Source organism: Tyto alba, unplaced genomic scaffold (genome assembly GCF_018691265.1).
Source record: "Tyto alba isolate M040663 unplaced genomic scaffold, T.alba_DEE_v4.0 Super-Scaffold_3, whole genome shotgun sequence".
NCBI classification, from domain to species: domain Eukaryota; kingdom Metazoa; phylum Chordata; class Aves; order Strigiformes; family Tytonidae; genus Tyto; species Tyto alba.
The window spans coordinates 13,105,603-13,127,071 of NW_024881304.1; the positions used below are offsets into that span (position 1 = coordinate 13,105,603).

The window sequence follows — 21,469 nt, forward strand, 5'->3', positions numbered from 1 at the left end:
GTTTACAAAAAAAATTAGCATGTGATTGAGCTGGGAAGCTGCAGAGGGCCCCAACTGTATGAGTTTCCATGCACTTCAGCCAGAAGATTTATTTCCAATTTGTTATTCATAAGGGAAGAGCGAGAGATTGGGATGGGGTCCTTTGAAGTGGAAAACAAAGTCTTCTATTCAGCCTTCAGCTTAATAGAATACACATGACACAGGCTTGGCATGGCGGCCCGCTTTCATGTAATGTGCTCCTTGTCATTTTGCTTTCCTAGGCTGTGAATACTAGTGGGAATGGTTATTGCCCTGGAAAAGTCTCGTTATCTCCTGCAGCCTTCTGCAGGAGGAGCACAGTGTAAGCAGGTAGGAGCCACTTGGTGGTGGGGAAACCAGGCTGATCCAGTTGTTACAGTTGTATTGTTTATGTTTCATATTGCAAGAGCAAGTGTAGAAAAAACAGAGTCGTTGCTGGGCTTCTTTAGACATTACATGGGTGTTTTGGCCCCGTCTGGAGGCCCTGAGCAGGGAGCTGTGACCCAGGGGCTCTGAGCCTGCCTCTGACACCCGGCTTCTGCGTGACCTGAGCTCTCACTGTTATCCCACTGAGTGGAGGGTTTTCTGAATTTCTGCAGCATCCAGGATGGCAGAGCGTGATCTAGGCACTGTATCACTGCAGATAGCCAGCAATTCTACCCAAAGTCAGTGTTTTTGGGAGATATGCATATGAATCCTGTATTTCTTTCCAGGAACAAGGTCCCGATTTTAGAGACATCTACAAACCTTTAATAGCTTCTGTGCTTTGCCCTATGTTATTAGTATTAAAAATGTGCTCAGTGCAGCACAAAGGCAAGTGTTTTTGAAGAACTTACAAGCCCAGCTTACCACAAAGCCCTGTCAATTAGTGTGTCCGTGGGCTTTGAGAGAAAACATGTGTGACCTTCAGCATGTCAGCTTGGCCCGTAGCGCAAGTGTGGTTAGAAGGAATTTGGACCAGAGTCCTGCTGGTCCTCTTGGCCCTGTGACACTTGTTCCTCTTGGCTTCCTCCAGGATGATATCCTCGCACCCTGCTTCTCTCTCGCTCTTCTGCATGTTCAGGTTTGGAGCTCTGGGTGAATCACTGAAATCAGAGATGGAAAGAAATGCATGAAGTCATCTCATCCTGCCCTTGCCAACGCAGGATTATTCCCTACAGTACAGTCTTGAGTGCCTTCTCCAGTCTATTTTTAAATGACTCAAAGGAGAGGGCTTTCCTCTCCTCCCTGGGGAGGCTGGCTCCGCTGTTCAGTAGACCTCACTGTTGGGGAATTTTCTTCCTGTTCTCCAGCCTCAATTCTCCTTTTCCCTAATTTAATTGAACTGTTCCTGGCTCCACCCTTCTAAACAATTTTCTGTATTGCATGACTGTTGCAAATACCTGTTGTCAATTTGCAGGTATAACAGATGGGAATTCATCACCATTTGCCTTGCTTGGCAAAGGCTCTTTGTGCAGAACTGTACTGGGAAGCCAGGCTTTACCAGAAACTGGATTTCAAAGCTACATGCCAATAAATAAGAATGACCTTTTTCCTACTTCTTCGGACAATGTCATTAACATAAAACCTCATCATAGCTGAGAATAGGCTGGGCTTCTGGCAAAGCCATGAATGTCTGTATTAATGTGCTGGTTTTCCTCTTAGTCCTCCAGCAGATCTTCCATAATGCTTTTTTGCATGACAGAAGTAACTGTTCTAAGTTCTTGGGCTTAGTTGTAGATGTATAGACATTTGGAGAACGTTTAATGAAAAAATACGGTAATTCTGTTCTTAACAATTGGCTCCAGCAGTTAAATTTCTAAACCCTGACTTTCAACTTGAGGTTTCTTAAGCACCTGAAGTGTTGTGAAAATGGGTTTTGAAGGTGGGATTTATGCTTTGGCAATACCTAGATGCTTTGGAAGGTAGCGCCTTTTGTCTTGAGGGGGTGCTGAGAGCGTGTGTCCTTCATCCAGCAGGACTGAGTTGCAAGAAAACTGTGTGTCCAGAGAGTGTAAGTTATTCCAGAAAAGCATCTTATGGGTTTGAAGAATTATGAATCCCTATTTATTTATTCATGAGATGAAAATCGGTTTCTGATGTGGGTGACAGAAGAATAGAAGCCCATACTGAAAACACCAGGAAAATAATGGCTAGCATTAAAGAGACTGAAATCCCTTTAGTGCTTTCGTACAGCAGAGCTGCAGCTATTTAGCTATGGCAGGATACCAAACAACATTGTGGCTGGCCATTGTTGCTTGAACAGTTTGATTTTTAAAACATTCAACTGAAATATAACTGCCAGCCAAGTTGGAAGAAGCAAGTCATAAGGACAGCGTGTTAAATGAAAAGTCAGCAAATGAAGGAAATGAGTTCTCGTGCCCCAGTGGAAAGCAGCTGTATTGCGGACCAGGAGCCTGAGAGCAGTATCTCAGCCTAGCACAGCTATCGGGTTGCTTTTAAGAAAGTTTTATAGTATATAAGTAACATGGCTTTAAAAAAAAAATGAGATAGTGCCACGGCTATAAAATAACATTACTGATTTCTCTGTGGTAGGCCTCAGAAGGGCCATGGATCCCATCCCTTTTTGCTCAGCACTGGTCCTCACATTACCAGAAACGTCTCCTCCAGAGATGTTCCAATGTTAGGCATTTCAGGAGATGGGAAAGGGGTGATGAAGCGGAGTGGAGGAGGAGAGAACAAAGTGAGTGTAGCTGGCATGATAAAAACCATCCCAGCACACGTTGGCCTTTGTTGCTGATACCAATCAGACTCATCAGACTGGCTGACGTGATTTTTGATGGGTGTTTTTCAGAAGGCACTGTTCTTGTTGGTGTTTTTAAATGTGCATGTTTAAATGATGCTGTGAGTTAATGGATTGGAGCATGGTGTGTGGGAGCAGTGGAGAGGAGAAGGGTGTGTGGTCCCTAAGGTCTCCAAGTGAAAAACAGACACACCTGCTTTGGGATATAATGGGAGTGATAAGAGTAATTTCTTAATGATGGGGTTTTTGGGGGAGTGCAAGGGGAAGGGTTGGTGTAAGAAATGTAGGGGAGCAAACAGGACTTCCAGCTCGCTGTGGTGGAGACTGAGACGGTTCATTTTAAATTGGAGTGTTTGGTACATCTGGGCTGAACTGATATTGGTTCTTGCATGCTGCCCCCCTGCACAGTGTTTTGCTTTGCACTCTTTTATCTGCCAAAAAGAAAATAAATTCACAAAATATTTGCAAAGTTGCATGGCCACAGGCTTAAATACATACATATGAGATCCCTGAAAGCAATTTGCTTCAAGCTCTTCTCAGTTCCAGACATCTTTCTCACTCCATCTGCTCGTTCAAGTACACAAGTTCCTTGGGAAAAATCACTTATTACATCACTGAAAAATGCCACAAAAATAGCTTTTCACTTAAGTTCCCATCCTCAGAGTTAACTCACATGGGGATCAGATAGATTCAAACATTTAATAACTTTTTATTTTCCTTTCTCTTTAAACACAGGATCTCTGGTCATGGAAGCAGGGTCACGTGGTGGATTCTTGGCAGTCAGCAGTCTGTGGAGCTTTTGCAGGTGCAAAGGATTATATGTTATACTGGGAAAGACTAAAGAAGAAAGGGAAAAATGTGCAAATCTATTAAGTATAGCAGAACAACATTCCTTTGTAATTCAAGTTTGTTTAGAAGAAAACGGATCCAGTTGTTGTTTGGAAATAGGAAAGTCACCAAAGGAAAGAGAAGGAAAAAAAAAAAAAGAGGACTCAAAGAGGGTGTCTGTTTGAAAGACAAGCAATTTGTTTTTGACAAATTTCTGTTATTTAAAAACCAGGGGCCTGTCACTCAGGCTTTGCGATTATTTCAAAGTTGATTTGTAAAATCCTCATCCAGGAGAAACTTTGCTTGGGTGGGGGTTTGTGCAGCTGTCTGCTCTGAGCACTTCCCCAGGGGTTGAAGTGATTGCAGTGAGAGGCCATGATTCACCATTCATGTGACAGCTCTGACAGCCATGTATTAACTAGAGTCAGGAGAGCAGAGGCTAGCACTGCACAGCCTGGAGGCAAAAGCCTTCCGCAGAAAAAGGAAAAAAAAGGAGGATGAAACATCTGGGCAATCTCCAGACACTAGAACAGGAATAAAGAGTGGCAGAATACAATACTGCACTATTTATTACCAAACAAGCCAGAAGTTAATTGAATTCTTCAGTAGGCTTCTTGCTTGAGTTTAGCCTACTGTAGTTGTTTCCAAAAAAAAAAAAAAAAAAAGGGGGGGGGAAGAAAAAAAAAATCAATTAATGACTCATCAGTATAGCTGACAAGTTTGAGGGAGGAGAGCCTCAACTGTCTTAATAGAAAAAACAGATTAGTAGTTAAGAGATGGATAGCCAGAGCTTTTCCCCAAGGAGCTAAAATACATTTTGAGATTCCAAACCAGTAACAGAATATGTGGAAAAAATAAATCCTGTTTAAAGAGAAATTACAGCATTTCTTGAAATAGAGAGTATCAAAAGCAAAGCTTGTTCTTTGATGACTTACAAAATCCGAACCATTACATCGTATGTATTTAAAAAAAAAAAAAAAAAAAAAAGTTCTGTTAGGGGAATTGAAGTATTAATAGCAGCAGAATTCCAGCAGAGACTGAGACTTCATTTTGATGGGCGCTGTAGCTGCATGACTGATAGAAGGTGGCATGGCTGTAGCTGCACACAGTTTAGTTGGTCAGGCATGGGAGCTGTGAGGGAATGGGTTAGGTAGGATTGATTCCATTTTGGGGCAGAGAACATATTTTAGATGATCTCTTGTGACCTTGTCCAGCTGTATTTTCTATGTTTATGTGATGGGAAGGGAGTTTTATTCTGTTTAAAATTTGGTCTACTGTTGGATATTACACTGGCTTCATCAAATCAGTGCAAACAAAATCAGAGCATTTGAAGCAGTTAATTTTTGTTTTGGAACAAAACAAGCTATCAGACTAAAAATGCTTTAAAATGCAATCTGTATGTCTGCAGGTGTGATAGGGGATCATTAATTTAGCTCTGTTGATTTCTTTACAGTCAGATTGATACAAAAACTGTGTTCAGGCACGTTCAGAGAGCTGGAAAGGTTATCTGATTTACCCAAGGCCTTGCGGAGTAATTTCCTGAAGTCCAATTTGGTGCCTCAACTGGAAATCTAGCCCGGTGCCTCCACTTCTTTCTCTGTATGTCTTGATTCTGACCTGTTGTGCTTGGACTTGCTACTATTTGATGGATGTTCAGTAGTGTCTGCTCGCTTTCTAGCAGAAATACTGCGGAAGGAGCTTCCAGAGGCACGGTGGTGCATGAACGCTTCACTGCCCCTTGGCAGACTCTGGGAAGACCTGACGCTTTGTGCTGGAGGAGACACCGGCTCCTGGAGCAGCACAAAGACTTCCAGGTCCGTGGTGCTGGTAGACGGGACAATTCAGCCTGTCTTCATGGGCTCTGTCCCCCAAGCACATATCTTTACAGAGCTGGGCTCCTATTTTGTAATCATGTTATAATCGGTGATGATTATTCTCTGGGTTATCCTTCCAGCTTCACATCCTCCAGCCTAGTTTTCCTTCTCTGTTCTTTGTTTCCCTATTCTTTCCTTTTCACTAGCAGTATTTTAAACTTCCTTTCTCATGTGTCCTTTGAGGACCTGCTTCAAAACTCATGAGGTTCAACTCTTTTTGGATCAGAACCTTCCCCTTCCGTCTCTATTGCCTCCCTCTGCAGACATGTAACAGGCAGGCCTGGTATTGATCTAATCTGGTACCGCATCCATTCTGAAAGTATTTAGCCTTCTTGCTGAATGGAGGCAGTGGAAAAATAATTTCCTGGTTGCTGAAGAATGGATTCCATGGTTAAAAATTATTAACTACCTACATATATCTTCAAACAAGGGAAGAAAAAACAGACCAAACTCGCTATCCCTTTCTTTCCATCCCAAAACAAAAAAATCAGAACGTCACCAGTACCCTGTGAATAAAATAAGATGGATGTGTGCATCCAAGTGATTTAAAATCATTGTTACAAACCTTAAAAGGAGAAGATTATCCAAAAAACAACCTTTAAACACAGAGATGCTTTCAAATGCCACCATGGTAGTAGTGGGATGGTGAGATCACACAGACATGCTTTTCTCCTGTGTCTTTTGCTCGAATTCAATACTTTCTAAAAATATACTAGAGGTCCTGAGGGGCAGGGTAATAAGCTGAAATAAACTGAAAGAGAAGTGCTGTTTGGCTTCCCTTTATGGCACAGATACACACATATATGTGTGTGTCTGTGTGATAGTTAGTTCCTAGCTAACTCATAATTGATTATTTGGTGAAGACAGAACAAAGAGCAACAATATATTGAATTCCATCTCCAGTGCCTGTGAAATAGCAGCAATTTCAGCCAAAGTGCTGTGAGAGTCCTGGCTCTTCCTTGTTGAGCACAAGTGTAAGATGTATGTATGCAATCCATGGGCTTTTTATAGAAATGTAATAGAAATGAGCATAAATATCAGAGATTTGGAATCCTCTCTGTCTCATCTGTTAATAATTTAATCCCTGGAGGCCTTGTCTAGCTTTATCCTCATCTCTGTTGTCTTAACTAGAGGAGATGTTTGGAGCGGTCGTAGAGTGAGAGAAGGTGATATCTGAGCAGCCTGTGGGGAGAAACCCAAGGGTAGAGATAGATGATATTTTAAGCCTGAGGTTGTGTTTGAACCAAACCTTCCTCATGTCCGAGCTGTTTGGACACCAGCCTGGATTTGGGCGCAGATTGGAGGCAGAGGAGGGGAGCGTGTCCCCATGCTGCGGGCAGGCCAGGCGGGATTGTGGTTGCATTCCATGCTCCAGTCTTCTCTGGGTTTAGGCTGCCTGGCTGCACCGTATCAGGGCAGGCTCTCCCAGAAATGTTTCTGGGTGGGTTTGGCGTGTCTGCCATGGAAGTGGCCCCAGAGCAAGGAAATCCTGCAATCAGGTGTTAGCTGTTGGGAAAGCAAAGTACTGCCCTGGAGCAGCAAGGTGATCTCCAGCTTGTCAAAGAACCTGAGTGTCCATTTAATGCATTTGAAAATTGCCTCCGTTAAAGATGCCTTCTTTCTCCCTTCTGTAAAAAGCAGAAGTGTGGCTCAACATCAATAATAAATGCTCTGTGGTGACAAACTCACCGAGAATGGAGGTGCAAGTCTAGTGAATAATAAAACATGAGAGCTTTTTTCGCGTTAACAGGGAAGACTTCCATCACTTGTGTTTTGATCTAATTGGCTCTGACAAGATTACACACTGTCTAAAAGCCTTCTTTATAGCTCTGAATAAATTTTTGAGTAGTTCTCAACATTTCTCTGCAGTGTCTGCTTGGAGCGTGCCTCTAACCCCCAACTGGTTAAATCGCTGGAGGAACAGTGCTTTGCCTCTCGGTATTTCTGATGAAATCTGAAGAGGGTCTTGGGTCACTTCGCTCTACCTTTGGCAGGTGGTATTCTCACAGTGATAAAGGACCTCTTAAAAAAGTTTAACACAATAGCAATAAAATAAAAATAAGAGTTGATTGAAGAGTTCTGAAAAAGAGCATTTGTGAACTTGGAAATGACTCAGTGTAAGTGGATGCTGTGAGGTTCAGTGTTGGACCTGTGTAACTCAGTTTTTCAGCCTGGATTTGGGATTCAATCCTGAATCAGTCCTGAGTAACCTTCACATGTCAGTACAGAAAATAGTAATGAAGACAGGCAATAATACAGCTCAGCCTGGACTTTTTTTCTTTTCCTAAGGTGAGCAAATTCAAACAAGGACATTAGTCAAGCACAAGTTCTTAGCTTTTGACACAAGCTTGACCTCCTGAACTGGGCTGGTGTTACAGGAGAGAGTGACAGGGGTCTGGCTAGATGACCGAAACACAGAATCGGGAGGAGCCCCTGTGATGGCCAGAAGAGTTCCCTGGACCCTTTAGAAAGGGTGAGGAGAAGTTAAAATGGTGCTGAAAAAAAAGATATGAGGACTGAAGAACTACTTGTCTTCCTCCCTTCATAGGGTCTTATTTGAGGAGTGTGTCAAAGAACCTGTGAAACATTTTCCTATAGCAGCAGCAGCAGCGAATTCTGCAGGCAGCCACTTTCCTGCAAGGGACCTAGGGTTATGTACTGTTCTCAGGTGAAGTGTTTCACTCTGTTCTGATGCTTCTCAATTTTTATTTGCTTATGGCAGCTAAAAAGTTTAGGAAATGCCAGAAGGAACCTAGAGAATATCTTAAGTCTTAAAGACTTTTTATTCTTATTGCCGAATAAAGGTAAATTATTCTTTGCAGATGTCTGTCACTAGCACTTCCATCAAGAAGTAGTCACTGGGAAAGTGTGAGTAGCAGAGGGATTTTCTGTTTAACACCCTGAGCTTGGTAAGTTCAGCTGTTCAGCTGAAGTGTGAATGAATATACAGTGTCCTTTGTAACTTCTTGGGAGACAGGTGATGAATTTTCCACTACTGCATGAAGTTTTATTTTCCCAGTAGAGGAGTTTGTCACTCTGCCAGAAGTATTAACAAACCAAGAGCCTTCTCCCATGTGAAACCCCATCTTTATGCCTACTTGCTGAGCCCGAGCCATCACCAGATCCTTCTAGGTCAAGGGCAAAAGGAGCCTTCTCCAGGAGTCACTTGGTGAGTCTATCTGGGCGCAGACTGCCCGCAAAGGTGCCGCCTTCTCAGTCAGCTCTGCAGAGAAGCCAGAATGATTAGGAGTGTAAGGCTGGATATGTCTGGGCCTTTTTTTGCCCACCTGATACTTTGATACCTGCTTTTCATGGTTGCTGACTAGTTGAGCAGACTCCAGCCTTATGTGGCAGCTCTTGGAGAATTCAGTGACAGCAGGACTAAACCAAAGGAGTGATTTAAAGATCTGTGGTTCTTTACTGTGTATTAGATAGTGCGGTGCCCAGCCCTTCTATTTTGAATGAGTAGGTTCTGACTATACTAGTCTGTATCTCTTGTATCCACGTGATGATTGGAAACAGTCATGTTTTAAGTTCCTTTACTCAGGTGGAATAGGTGGGACTGAGCAGTACCTCTCTAGTGCTGTAGCCTGTTCCTGTATACCTGTGTATTAATGTTGAAGAGGTTACTTTAAAATTACCTTGGACGTTTAGGGTTAAGGCTGGAGCAAATTAATTTTGTCAGACTTACTGCCTTTGATAAAATGCAGTTCCCAACAAATGCTAACTTTAATCTTGTGTTTTTGTCAAGCATATTCAAACTTGCATTTAATTTAGCCGCTATCCTGCTGCTTGTTGTGCTTATGAAGCATTTTATTGTTACTGTTGTCATTCTAAATTGATTGGTAAATCTGTACCAAATACTTCCCAGTGTTGGAAAAAGAAACACTGAAATGTTAATAACAAAAGAGTCTAAAAGATCTAGATGTTAGCTAGGGAAAAAATGAAAACCAATCAGCCTTGATTAAATCTTTCAGATAAGAACTTGGGAACATTGTTTCAGGATAAATTGTGTTTGTTCTGATAACTCTAACAGCCAGGATTGAAGCTTCTGCCGATAAGAAACTGTTAGGAAGAAATGCATTAAAAAATTACCAGGATCTGATGAGGGAAATAAGTTAGTCTAACTAAAGTGTTACCATCAGGTCTATAGCTGAGTAATAACATTGAGATATTTTTGCTGTATAAGGGCCTGACAGCCATGTGGTTCACTGTTTAATTTTATCTTGGTGGGCAAAGGAACGGCTTCTACATCCAAACTTGTAAAGCCACTATTTTCCATGGAGATTATTTTTATTGTTCTAAAAATACATTACTGACACGAGTACTAAAGTTTCTATCCAGACCATTCTCTCAAAGCCTTTGGGTCACTTACTCAAAAACTGGCTCACAATAAAAAGATTTTTGACCTTAAAGAAGGTCCAAGAATGAGCTGGAATTTAGTTTAATTTGCTCATAGTTTCTGCTTTGGCTTCTTGAATGCAACCCATTTTTCTGCTTTTTAGTGAGGTATCACTGCTAGAAAGCTTCCGGCAGACTGAACTGGATGGGCTGATCCTACAGGAGCAGAAGCTGCTCCTAAACCAGGCGTTTTGGGCTGTTCGCTCACTCCGCTTGCCTGCTATTCTTGTTTGAGATCCAGGGGACTGCACATGTGCCTTACTGCATTTCCTGAACTGTCATGGGACATTCCCTAATTAACTGCAAGAAGTCAACATAGGGTGCCAGCTGGCCCAGCCTCGTTTCTGACGTAAAGCGGGGTTTTAGTATGTTAAAGCTAACGTGGTTGAGAGAGAAAGATGCAGGTAAAAACATGAGCCAGCGGGGAAGATGGATTTTTTTCATTACTTTTCAGATTTTAGAAGAAATGCTTTTTCCCTCTCCCATCCCAAGAAAAGACAGATCAATTTTTCTACATTCCATAAAACTTGGAACAGAAAATAGATTATTTTTAACTTATTCCCTGGGTACTGTGTAGGCTTCAGTCTTTGGAGTCACTTTGTTCCCTGCTATAGCAGATACAGGATTTATACAAGCTCCAGAGAAAAAAACAGGAGGAAGAAGAAAGATTTCAGAACAAGTCTGTCTCTCTTTTCTTCCCCTCTCCTTTCCCCTTTCTTCACTTACTGCCAGGCTGCTCCTGCATTTTAAGTTTCCTTCACTTTAGCTCTTCCCCATCATGAACTACTTGCTTGAAATTTGAACAGAGGAGGGAGAGAGAGATTAGAGTTAATGTTAGGATGGGGAAATAAGGCAAAGGGAATAAGAACCGGGGAGGAAAAGCAGCAAAGCTGGCCCCTAGGTAGCACAAGAGGCCAGACTGTAGCCACAGGGTTAAAATATGGAGGCAGGGACACACGTTTGTGGGTGAGACATGCAGATGGATAAGCTGAAGATTTCTGGCTTTCAGGAGGAAAGCCACAGCTGAGCTGCCTGCTCCCAGTGAAAGTAATGAGCTCTAAGGGTGAACTTTGGGAGCGATTAGAGAGAATAAAAATGCCCATGAGGAGAAGACGGCACTTGTGGCAGCAGACTTCTGACATTTTCCAAAGAACATTGGGCAGCTGCACATTGTTGTTATCCAAAATGGAGCTGAATTCACGTGTTGGAGATGAGCCCCATCCCAAACACCAACTTGTCTTTTTTCTTTGAAACGGAGTCCCAGGTCTTACAGTTGAAGTCCAGATCCAGTCTGTCTGTATCTTGTGGATAGCTTTGCCCCTGAAGCATGTGTTTCAGATGCAGAGCATCTTTCCTCTCTTTCTATCTAGCACTTGAATGGTCAGGCTTTAATTCTCAAGGCAGAACACAGTGACAAGCTTATTTTTCCATCTCTGCAAAGGACTAAGCAGGTTCTTCCTTTCAAACTTGTCTGTAGGTGTTGGAAGTGGAATCCATTATCCTTACGACCTTCATATGTTCATATATGTACAGAGTCCAAAACAAAAGGACAGTAATCTCAATGAGGATGTTTGGATTTGCAGTTAACGAGTGTAGAGTTGTTTCCTTAAGTCAACACACAGGAATGAAACACTCTGTGTACAGACCTTCAACAAATGTACCTGAATTCTGATGTGAGGAAGCATGCCGTAGGCATGAATAACAGAGCAGTGTTGACCACATGGGGATTATAGGCAGTGTGACATTCCTATTCACCCAGCAATGTCTCACTTGTGTTTGGTATTTTAATTTGCTCAGGTGGATTTGCAGCTGCAGTCACCACACCTCTCGATGTAGCGAAGACGAGAATTATGTTGGCAAAGGTAAGAGTGAAGGAGGCCAGCAGATGTGCAGGTGAATGGCTTGGGTAGTTCCAGAGTTTATGGTCACTGCAGAATGAAATCCAGCACCTATTAATAATGATTTCTGCTCTTGTCCTTGAAGGCAGGGTTAAATGTGAACAGGTAGTGCATGCAGAACTAATGAAATTGTTTTCTTCCTTTCCTTGAATTGCTCTTCTGGTCCCTTCCCAAAGGAGCTGTTTGAGAAGGGTGTGTGCTTGTGCCAGACTTGCAGTGTCTCATGCAGCGTCTTTAGGAGAAAATCACAGAATCATAGAATGGTTTGGGTTGGAAGGGACCTTAAATTATCACTTAGTCCCAACCCCCCTGCCCCGGGCAGGGCCCCCTTCCCCCAGCCCAGGGGGCTCCCAGCCCCGTCCAACCTGGCCTTGAACCCTTCCAGGGAGGGGGCAGCCACAGCTGCTCTGGGCACCCTGGGCCAGCATCTCACCACCTGCACAGGGAACAATTTCTGCCTTAAATCCAACCTAAATCCATCCTCTCTCAGTTTATAACTGTTACCCCTTGTCCTACCCCCACCCCCTGATCAAGGGTCCCTCCCCCCCTTCCCTGCCCCCCCTTTAAGCCCTGGGAGGCCGCTCTCAGGGTCTCCCCGGACCCTTCTCTTCTCCAGGCTGAACCCCCCCAACTCTCTCAGCCCGGCCCCCCAGGGGAGCTGCTCCAGCCCCCCCAGCATCTCCGTGGCCTCCTCTGGCCCCGCTCGAGCAGCTCCGTGTCCTTCTCATGTTGGGGGCCCCCGAGCTGGCCCCAGCACTGCAGGGGGGTCTCCCCAGAGCGGAGCAGAGGGGGAGAATCCCCTCCCTGGCCCTGCTGCCCCCCCTGCTCTGGATACAGACCAAGACACGGGTGGTTTCTGGGCTGTGAGCGCACAGTGCTGGCTCACAGGCAGTTTTCCATCCACTAATACCCCCCAGTCCCTCTCTGCAGGGCTGCTCTCCATCCACTCAGATTGAGTGGTCATAGAGTCAGACACTTGAAGCTAAACTGCCCATCAGGGATTTATTCCTCTCTTGTTTTGATAATTGTTGGGCTTGAATGTGTGTGTTTTCTGAGGAGGGCTTGGCTCTGGATTCTCTGTTCTCAAAATTTAAGCTATAGGGATTGTGATGGCTTACATCTGCCAACCAGGGCAGAAGGAAGATCGCTTGCAAGATCAGTAAGTTTAGTAGGTAGTTAAGTTACTAGTAAGTCTAGTGTTTCCATCATCATCTCACTGACCCAGAGCAGAGTTAAGCAGCCACATAGCTAAAAGCCCTCAGCAGGTGGATATCCCTAAAGCCTTTCCCTGCCCTGAGAAGAGCTGTTGTGTTGGCAAAGGTCAGGCATCCTGTAGTTTCTGTGGATGGTTTTTACCCTATTGCTCATGTCCCTCAGTATGGGGGTGTTTTTTGTTGATGACATGCACCTCCCCAGCTGAGTCATGCACATCTGTGCTCACCGTGTTGCTATGTTGTGTATCTCTCGTTGCTGGGTATTGTACCTGCTGCAGCTTCTTTGCCTTAGGATAGTGCGGGTGATAAAACTGTAAGAACTGGGCTCCATTTATGTCTGCTGCTGTCCTGAGCAACCAGGTCAGCGTTGGCAAGGAATGATGGTGCTTTGGAGTGTTGAGAGAGCATTCAAACAGCATCTTCATATTAGTCATCTCACACTAACTAGATCACACATGTAATTTAATTGTCTGTAGTCCTGATGTTTGCCCTCTGTTTTGCACACAAGGCAATTTTCACATGCAGTACACTACTCATGTTGTGGGGTTTTTTTAAGTAAATCTCTAGGCTGCTGTCCTCTTGAACTGAGCAGCAAAGTCACTTGTTGGTGCTTTGGGAGTGTGTTTTTATTAACATCTTACTCCACTGTCAGTTACTGGACGTAGAGCTGAGTGTAATGCAGAAAGGACTGGATACCCAGTTCTGAACTAATCAGCTCTGTGATCTTGGAGTGATCATTTTGTTCTTCTGTGCCTCAGTTTCCCTTTGCCTCAATCCTGGAGACAAAGAGCTTTTGCCTCCTGCGGTAAGGAGATCATTAGGGTGTCTGTAATTCCTGTAGTATAGCACTAATCAGGAACAGGGAGCCCTGTTAATAACGAAACCTCTCTGCCAACAGTTTCTAATCTCTCTTTTTCTGTGGTGCAGGCTGGCTCCAGCAACGCTAGTGGGAATGTTCTGGCTGCCCTTGGTGGCATCTGGAGGACACAAGGCCTGTCGGGGTAAGGACGTGCTACATCTCAGGTGTTGTATCTCTGTGTGTGTCAGAGGGTGGGAGAGGACGGGTTGATCTGCTTATATTTATAAACTGTCATATAGAAAAGACTTTTGATTGCTATACACAGGTCAGGTAGCTAAGAACATGTCCCTCCAGGGAGGTCTAGTGTCCTCGCCTTAGCACTGGCTGGGAGCAATGCCCAGGGAAGAGCACAGAAAAGGAGCATTATTGGGAGTGTATCTGTGGTACAATCTCAACGCTTAGCTCCAGGCTTTGGAGGTGAGGGTGGCTTTGAGGTTAATAACCCACGATGGACTTTGCTGTGAATGTGTGCGTTTGTGTTTTGTATCCATTTAAACTTCAGGCATGCACATCTTGTGGCAGTGAGTAAGTACCACAGTTTCATCTTGAGGTGTGTGTCACCCCTCCTGAGATGTCAGCGAAGGCCAGCATAGGAGCCACGTGTCCCTTATGGACAGTCTTTTCTTCCTTCTGGCAATTTCCTACTGATTTGAAAACACCAGCAAGGTCTTATCTTCCTTTCTATTTGCTGTTGTTACTGCAAAGTGGGATGGGAGCAGGCGATGCCAGCGTGGTGCCAGCAGTAGGGACAAACTGAAGCAGAAGGAGGGAAGCTGTGTGCTCCCTGACTTGTCTTCTGAGCCCCCCGTCAGGTCTGGGCCTGAGCACATGTCTGCTTGGATTTCCCTGGTGAGGCAGGCGTCGCAAAAATGCAAGTTTTCTGAGACAAGCTCAAGTGCAGAGGAAGTCTGAGCAGCTGCAGAGCTGCTCGCCAACGGCTTTCTTGCTGTAGCCAGAGCACAGAAGTGTTCTGGGCTTTCTTCTGACCGGCTGTGGAAGTCTGGGGTGATGTCAATCCAGTCTCTTAACTGCCTTACTTTACCCAGTCCTGAGACGGAGAATTGTTCTTCTGACGTTGAAATGGTGTTGTGAACAAAAAGTCCTCTGCCAGTGTTTGTAGAACATTTTGAGTTGTTACAAGCTTATAAATTATTACTGATTTTTACAGATACCTGCTTCATTTACACTGCCTTGCAGCCTTTGAGCGCGTGACTCATACCAGTTATTGGCCACTTGCAAAGAATATATGTCTTAAACAACTCCTCCAGTCCATGAGGTTCAGCCTGTGCTTCCGTTGGTAGGGCTTGTGTCCCACCTGCCCTTGGCCTGGAAAAGAAACAGAGGTTTTTTTGGAAGCTTTACTTGGGGCTTTTCACTGTGATTTCCCATAGGTTCTTAATCCATTTGATGTGCCCAATACTTTCAGGATGCTGTTTTAACATTTGTAAACTGTTGCTTGAAGCAGCGTGCACATCGCAGCTTTGTGGGAGAGTTTTCTCTTAACATCTGATCTCTGCTCGCCCAACTAATAAAAGTTCAATCCTCTTTCTACACATGTGGGAAATAATTCAAAACAAATTGCAGGAAGTTCCTGAACACCGATTCCAGGAAGACATCCAGCTGTGCCTCCCGGCAGCGCTCAGAAATGGGTTGTCTCAGGTTTGCTCTTTCAGGTGATGAGGTGATGTGGCAGTGGATGAGTTTTGGGACCTACATGGCTTAGTGGACTCGAGGGTGTGTTTTGAAAGGGTCTGGGAGAGGTGAGGCCACGTCTGCTGCTGGTGGCAATTGAGCTCTGAAGGGTGTGAAGAGGCATGGATTTGGCTGGGGAAACCTCCCCCCCTTCCCCCAGCCAACAGCAGAAAATAAAAATGTATGTTTGTGTTCTTTTCAGGGTGTTTCAGCAGTGCCCTTTTCTAAACAACCCAGAATTAAACTCTGCCTAAAGATAGTACCCATGGACTAGGACCAAAGGGAACACAATTCAATTGAAATCAAAACAATAAGCGATCTGGAGAAAAAGTAACATGTAAGGAAGGCCAAGCTGCGTCAGCTGCAAGGAAAAGGAAGAAAGTCTTGGGAAAAATAAACGCAGAGGCTGCCATGCCTGCTGCCAATTATAAATCTATTAATCAAAAACAATAAAAATGTCGGGCTTTTTTGGCCAGTTGCAACATGAAATGATTTATGGGTCCTCTAATAAATCTTGTACTTGAAGAGGAGGAATTCTGAGGGCAGAAAGACGCACTGCTTATTGCCACCTTATTAAAACCAGAGAGCAGGGCTCAGCTTCCTGGTCTGCACCTAGTAAATCCCTCTGTTTCACGCCAAGGAATTTCACATCCCTTTCTGTCCAGGGAGAGCCAGGCCTGTGGCGAGAGGAAGGACAGGGATGGGGTGAGTGGATCCATGCGCCTCTTCGCTCTTGCCAGCGGGGTAGATGAGCCATTTGCATGAAGGCAGGTTTGCATGTTGTCTGATTGCTTTTAACAGAAGGAGGTGGTGGTGTTTGAAAGCCGTGGATGAAACTTCACAACTTATTGGTGAGAAAGACCAAGGTTATTTGACTGATAAATCTGGTGAGATGGCTTGTCCCAGCTTGCGTGTAGCTGGGGATGAAGCTGCTGGTTTGCCCCAGGCGTCCCATTCCTTGGATGATCTTCCCGGTTGGAGGGAAGTGGCACGGCGGGCACTCACCGCTCTCCAGAGCTGGATCTCGCTGATGCGAGGGGCAGGAGCAGCCCCTGTGCCCGGGGCTCTCTGCTTGGCAAAACACAAGCTGCCCACAGGAGTGAGCTCGGTGCAAAGCTGCAGTCAGACAGGAGCAGTGGTTTTTCTTGGCATGGCCAACGCTTTGGTCCGGAGCTTAATATGGAGGTTTTGTGGCCGAGCACACAGTGCCTTTTTCAGCGCTGGCCCCTCTGTGCTGTGTCCAGGCCCTGCAGTGCCTTTTCCAAAGGGGGTCCTGGTTAATCTCTACTGAGAAAGAATTCGCTTTGGGTTGCCGAGTTGTTGCTCAAAAAGTCACCTGTGCTGCTGGGAACATAGGACTAGGTGTACTGCCAGGCTGGGAACCCTGAAACAAAGCTGCACCCCGGAGGGCATGCACACGATTGGGGAGGGCACATGGTGAAGGTTTCACACCTGCAGCCAGGCACTTTGCCCAGAGATTTAAAGGTGATTCCTGGATTTGTGACTCCTGCCGAGCCGTTCCTCACACAGCTGGGGAGAGCGCAGTGTGTTGGTACCGGGAAGCCTGTGCTTGGTCTTCGCCAATCGCCCTCACGTTGTGTATTTACTGCAGCGGTTGGTGAAGGGGATGAAGGTGGGGGTGAAGCCCTCCAGCCCTTGGTGCTGGGTCTGACCAGTAACTGGGAATTTTGCTTAAGCAACAGGGAAAATCCAGGCAGGGAGTGGCAAGGTGCCGCGTGAAATCTGTGCAAACAGACAGCAAATACAAATAAGCTGCAGACCAGAACGGTTTCTGATGGGGCCAGCAGAAAAAAAAAAAACAAAAAAAAACAAAAAAAAAAAACCATTTTATCTCATCTGCTGATGAGGGCAGGTGTGGCCCAGTTTGGATCAAGCCTGCAGCAGAGCTCAGCTCTCCGGATTCAGGGCAGCCCCAGAGCCACTCAGCTCTGCCCTCCTGCAGAAGGGAGCCCACAGGGGAACTGTGGATCAGAGCGGGCACAGGTGGGAAAGGGAAACTGCGGGGAGCAGGGCCAGGATTCTTGGAAGTGATGGTTAGTAATGGAGGTTGCCAGGGATGCAGCTTCTGCTGTAACTAAGTTATCTGCCCCTGTCTAATAGCTGTGTCTCGAGTGGGCTGTTCTGTAAACGAATGTCTGCTGCTGCTCCTGAAATGAGGGCTGCCTAATTCGGCAGGAGAAGGATGCTGCGCATGTCGAGAGCGATGCTGCACCATAGGGTTTACCCTATCAGCGCTCTGTCCATACATGCCTCGTACAAATTACTCTGTTTTAAAGCTGTCATTATGGTAATAGACCCAATTGCTGTCTAGTAAAGCCATAAAATGTTTCCATCTGCCTGTGTGCTCCAGGCTCCTTAGCAAAGCTCATTACACCGAAAACCAGAGTTATTGCAGCCAGAGGTTTCCCCAGCGCAGCGTGAGTAGCCGGGCAGGGAGCGGGGAGCTCCTGAGCAGCCCTGGGCGTGCGTGCATCTCCTGCACAGCCGCGTCTCACCGGGATTTACACCTTGTCCCAGTGCAGACACACTCCTAGCAGGGGCCATGCAGCGTTTGGAAAAAGCCGAGGACAGCGTCCCCGCGGAGCTCAGGCAGATTGCGCTGCGAAGGGCTCCCGCCGTGCAGGCGATGGATCAGCGGGGGGATGCCAGACAGATTCAAGCCTAATGTTTAATCCTTGCGTGCAGCAAAGGAAGCCTGTAATCCTCTGGGAGGATACACTGGCCTATCCTGAAGTTGTTAAACCAACTATGAGCTTAGATGTGTCGAGCAGTTGGCTTTGCACGAGTTTCCTGTTAACTTTCATAGAACTATTAGGATCAGGCCCCTAAAAATCGCGGTGGCTGAACGCGCAGCCGTTCCTCCTCCCTCCCCGCTGCCCCTGTTACTGGGAATGAGCTGCTGCGGCGAGCAGGGCTGGCTCTGTGGTGGGGGCAGCTCCTGGCAGAGAGAGGGGGGGGTCCCTCAGCCATGCCTGGGGTGGGGCTGGCGGAGGATGGGACGCTTCCCATCTGTCTGCAGCCCTTCGTGGGGATGTGTCTGAGCTCCTCTTTCCACAGCACGGCCCATCGCCTCCTGCAGCTTTGCTTCTGCACCTGAGGGGTTAGAAATGACAAGGCTCGGGAGTGCTCTGTTAGGGAAGTCCAGACAGGCTCCTTCAGTGAGCAGTGTGGGGGGGATTTAAGAAAACAGCAAGAGAGAATTTTCCTTGGCTTGGTCTTCCGAAGCCCCTGCAGCCAGCCGTGCTCATCCTCTGAAACCGCCTTTCCTTCGCCTTCAGCTTGTTCGCAGGTGTTGTCCCACGGATGGCGGCCATCAGCCTGGGAGGCTTCATCTTCCTGGGGACGTACGAGAAGACTCGCCAGCTGCTGCTCTGGCCCGGCCCGGCCCGGCCGGCCGCTGGCCACCGAGGAGCTGGAGAAGCCACCGAGTTGGAGGAGGAGTCCGCCCGCAAGCGCAGCCTTCCTCCTGCCGCGCCCTCCCAGCAGCTGTTGGGCAGGCTGGGAGCCACTTTCACTGCTCAAGAAAAGTAAATCCCCCAATAATCCAATTTCCCAAAGATGACATTTTTCCTGCATGGGAAGCGAGTGAGGTCATTGTGAGAGCCGTGCCAAAAAAGTAACGTTTGGGGGGGTAAACAGCTAATTACAGTGGCTGAGGAAGGCGTTACTAGAACTCCCGCAGGGGAAATGTTTTGCAAACCTCCAGATCGTGGGCTGAGCGGGGAGGCTGAAATAAAGCGAGTTTTCATAATTCAGTGGCACCTGCCTCGTGACGCGGGGAGGGTTTTACTGATCGGGGAGGGGGCTGATAGAGTTACAGCCTGCTGCTCTTCAACAGCACTGAACGTATTCCAGGTTGGGAGAGCTCTCTGTAAAAGACAATAATCCATTTGTTTCTGATTTGAGCCGTATTTGTGGAAGTTTATATTCCTGTTTATACCTACAGGTGCTCAGCAAGCATTCCTGTGTGGTAGCCAGTGCAGCTTTATTAATTAGACTCACATTTCTCCACTAAAAGCACGGGCTTGTATTATTTTGCAGCTGTGCTTGTGCAAAGACATGCAGCTCGGCCTTCTTTTGGTCTTCCTCCCTCAGCAGCTGAAGGAGCAGGAGGTTGGAAATGCTGAAGCCCGGGAAGGCAAGGCAGGGGGAAGGCGCAAGTTCTCCTGCAGGTGTACAGCGGGTCCCCTCAGGAGCAAACCTCTGCTGTTGCTTACGTGGTAGGAGACGGGAGGTGTAGCAGCCAAAATGGTGCTGGGACGAGCTCTGTGAAGAGGTCTCCCTGAAATTACTCAAAATTATCACCTGAGTCTGGGGTGAGGGCCCCAAGTTTACCCCAACAAGTGGTGAAGTGGTGCTTGAAATGGTGTTTAGAGGTGGAGGGGTGTTTGTGTGGGGGGGCAAAGCCCCCTCCTCAGAGGGGCTGGCTCAGGCAGCGGGTCACACGCTGGCCCTGGGCTCGGCCCCTCTGCTCGGGGGGCTCCTCGGGCGCAGGGGTGAGGCGGGGGGTGCCGGGGCTGGGCGGGGTGGGCTGAGCTGTGCCAGGCCTCGCAGCGCTGCCGCCCCAGGTAAGGGTCATCCCCGGGTGCTGGACTGTAACTTGGCGGTGGTTCTCCCCAGGAGGAAGACGTAGGGGGGAGGAAGGACAGACGCCGAGCCAGGTTAGTGCGTGAGCGGGGCAGGGGGGCACGTGCGAAGCCTGAGCCCCCACCCTGAGCCCGGGCTGCTGCTGGGGCGCAAACACGGGCCAGGCTTACTAAGGCTGGATGTTTTATGACTCTGTCATCCCACGACATAGTAATAGGACTTTTTTTGAGGCCAAAACTTAGAAAATAATTGGCAAACAAGTAAAACATACGGAACAAAGGACATAATTCTTAAAAATAATCTTCAATTAAAAGGGGAGATTTCAGCCAAGTCCCATATTGGCTGGTTAATTCTACCCATTTCCATGGCACGGTGTAGCGGTGCTTCCTGCCACTTTTAAGGTTGTCTCTTTTATTAAGTTTATATATAGCAGAACCAATTTTAGGGGCATTTGGGGTGGGGAGATTTATTACTCTGTATTAAAAGTGAAGTTACGTTTTCTGTTAAAGCTCTTTAAGCACCACGAGCGGGTTAGCACTACAGTTGGTGCATTTAATTACTTGAGCTGAAAATAATCACGCCTCCTAGTCTTTGGGTCCAAATGCTGGATTTTTGTTGTTTTTACTTAATATTTGCATAATCAGTTTTTGTCATCACTGCTTTTTATTTAAAAAAAAAAAAAAAAAACAAAACCAAAAACCCAACCAACCAGGCAAATTGTTTTAGCCAATCTAATGGCAGGGGGAGAGATGGACCCCAAACGCTTCCCCTTCCCTTCCCCTCCCCTCCCGGAGGACGGGGTCACCCGGGGGTGGCACCACCCAAGCCCGGAGGGTTCTGCACACCCTGACTTGTCTAATCCCACTGAACGTGACAGTCAGTTTTGGGACTATAGCAAAGACCTAAAACCATGTTTGGTTTTCCCCTAGTGCCTGTTTGCCTTGAGTTTTAGGAAATGTTTTATTTCAAGTTTACCAAAACTTGAAAAATTCATTTTAGCCCATTGCTGGGATAATGTGGAATAACGCCACTTTAATCTCAGACCAGGCAGCAGCTTCTTAAAGGTTTGCTCTTCTCCCTTTAAAAAAATGTTGTTAATGTGTTAAGGGACTTATCAGTGTAGTCTCAGAAAATCTGCTTGATACCCAAAGTTATAATTTGGAGGAGGAAATACTTTGAAATACTTTTCTTTTTTTTTTTTTAAATAGACAGAAGCTGAATTGAGATTTTTTTTTAGTTAAAGCAAGAATTCAAGCTTATCTCCAAAGCTGCCTCTGAAATTTCCATACAGGGTGGGGTTTGGGAAAGCCAGAGGTGCTCACAGCTGCAGCTGA

The 21,469-nt window shown here is 46.2% G+C and overlaps 1 protein-coding gene across 5 annotated transcripts in view; it reads left to right on the forward strand.

Moving 5' to 3' along the window:
- SLC25A26 (solute carrier family 25 member 26) overlaps nt 1–19,299 on the forward strand; it is an 87,611-nt gene extending 68,312 nt beyond the window's left edge. For 4 of the 5 annotated variants that reach the window (XM_042799895.1, XM_042799891.1, XM_042799892.1 and 1 more), the window contains 5 exons: nt 3,497–3,566; nt 11,662–11,726; nt 13,904–13,977; nt 16,193–16,232; nt 18,827–19,299. In XM_042799895.1, coding sequence (XP_042655829.1) covers nt 3,497–3,566; nt 11,662–11,726; nt 13,904–13,977; nt 16,193–16,232; nt 18,827–19,168 — 591 coding nt within the window. In that variant the 3' untranslated portion in view covers nt 19,169–19,299. The remainder of the gene's footprint in view (nt 1–3,496; nt 3,567–11,661; nt 11,727–13,903; nt 13,978–16,192; nt 16,233–18,826) is intronic. The other variant, XM_042799893.1, reaches the window with a different exon arrangement.
- The last annotated feature ends 2,170 nt before the right edge of the window (nt 19,300–21,469 follow it).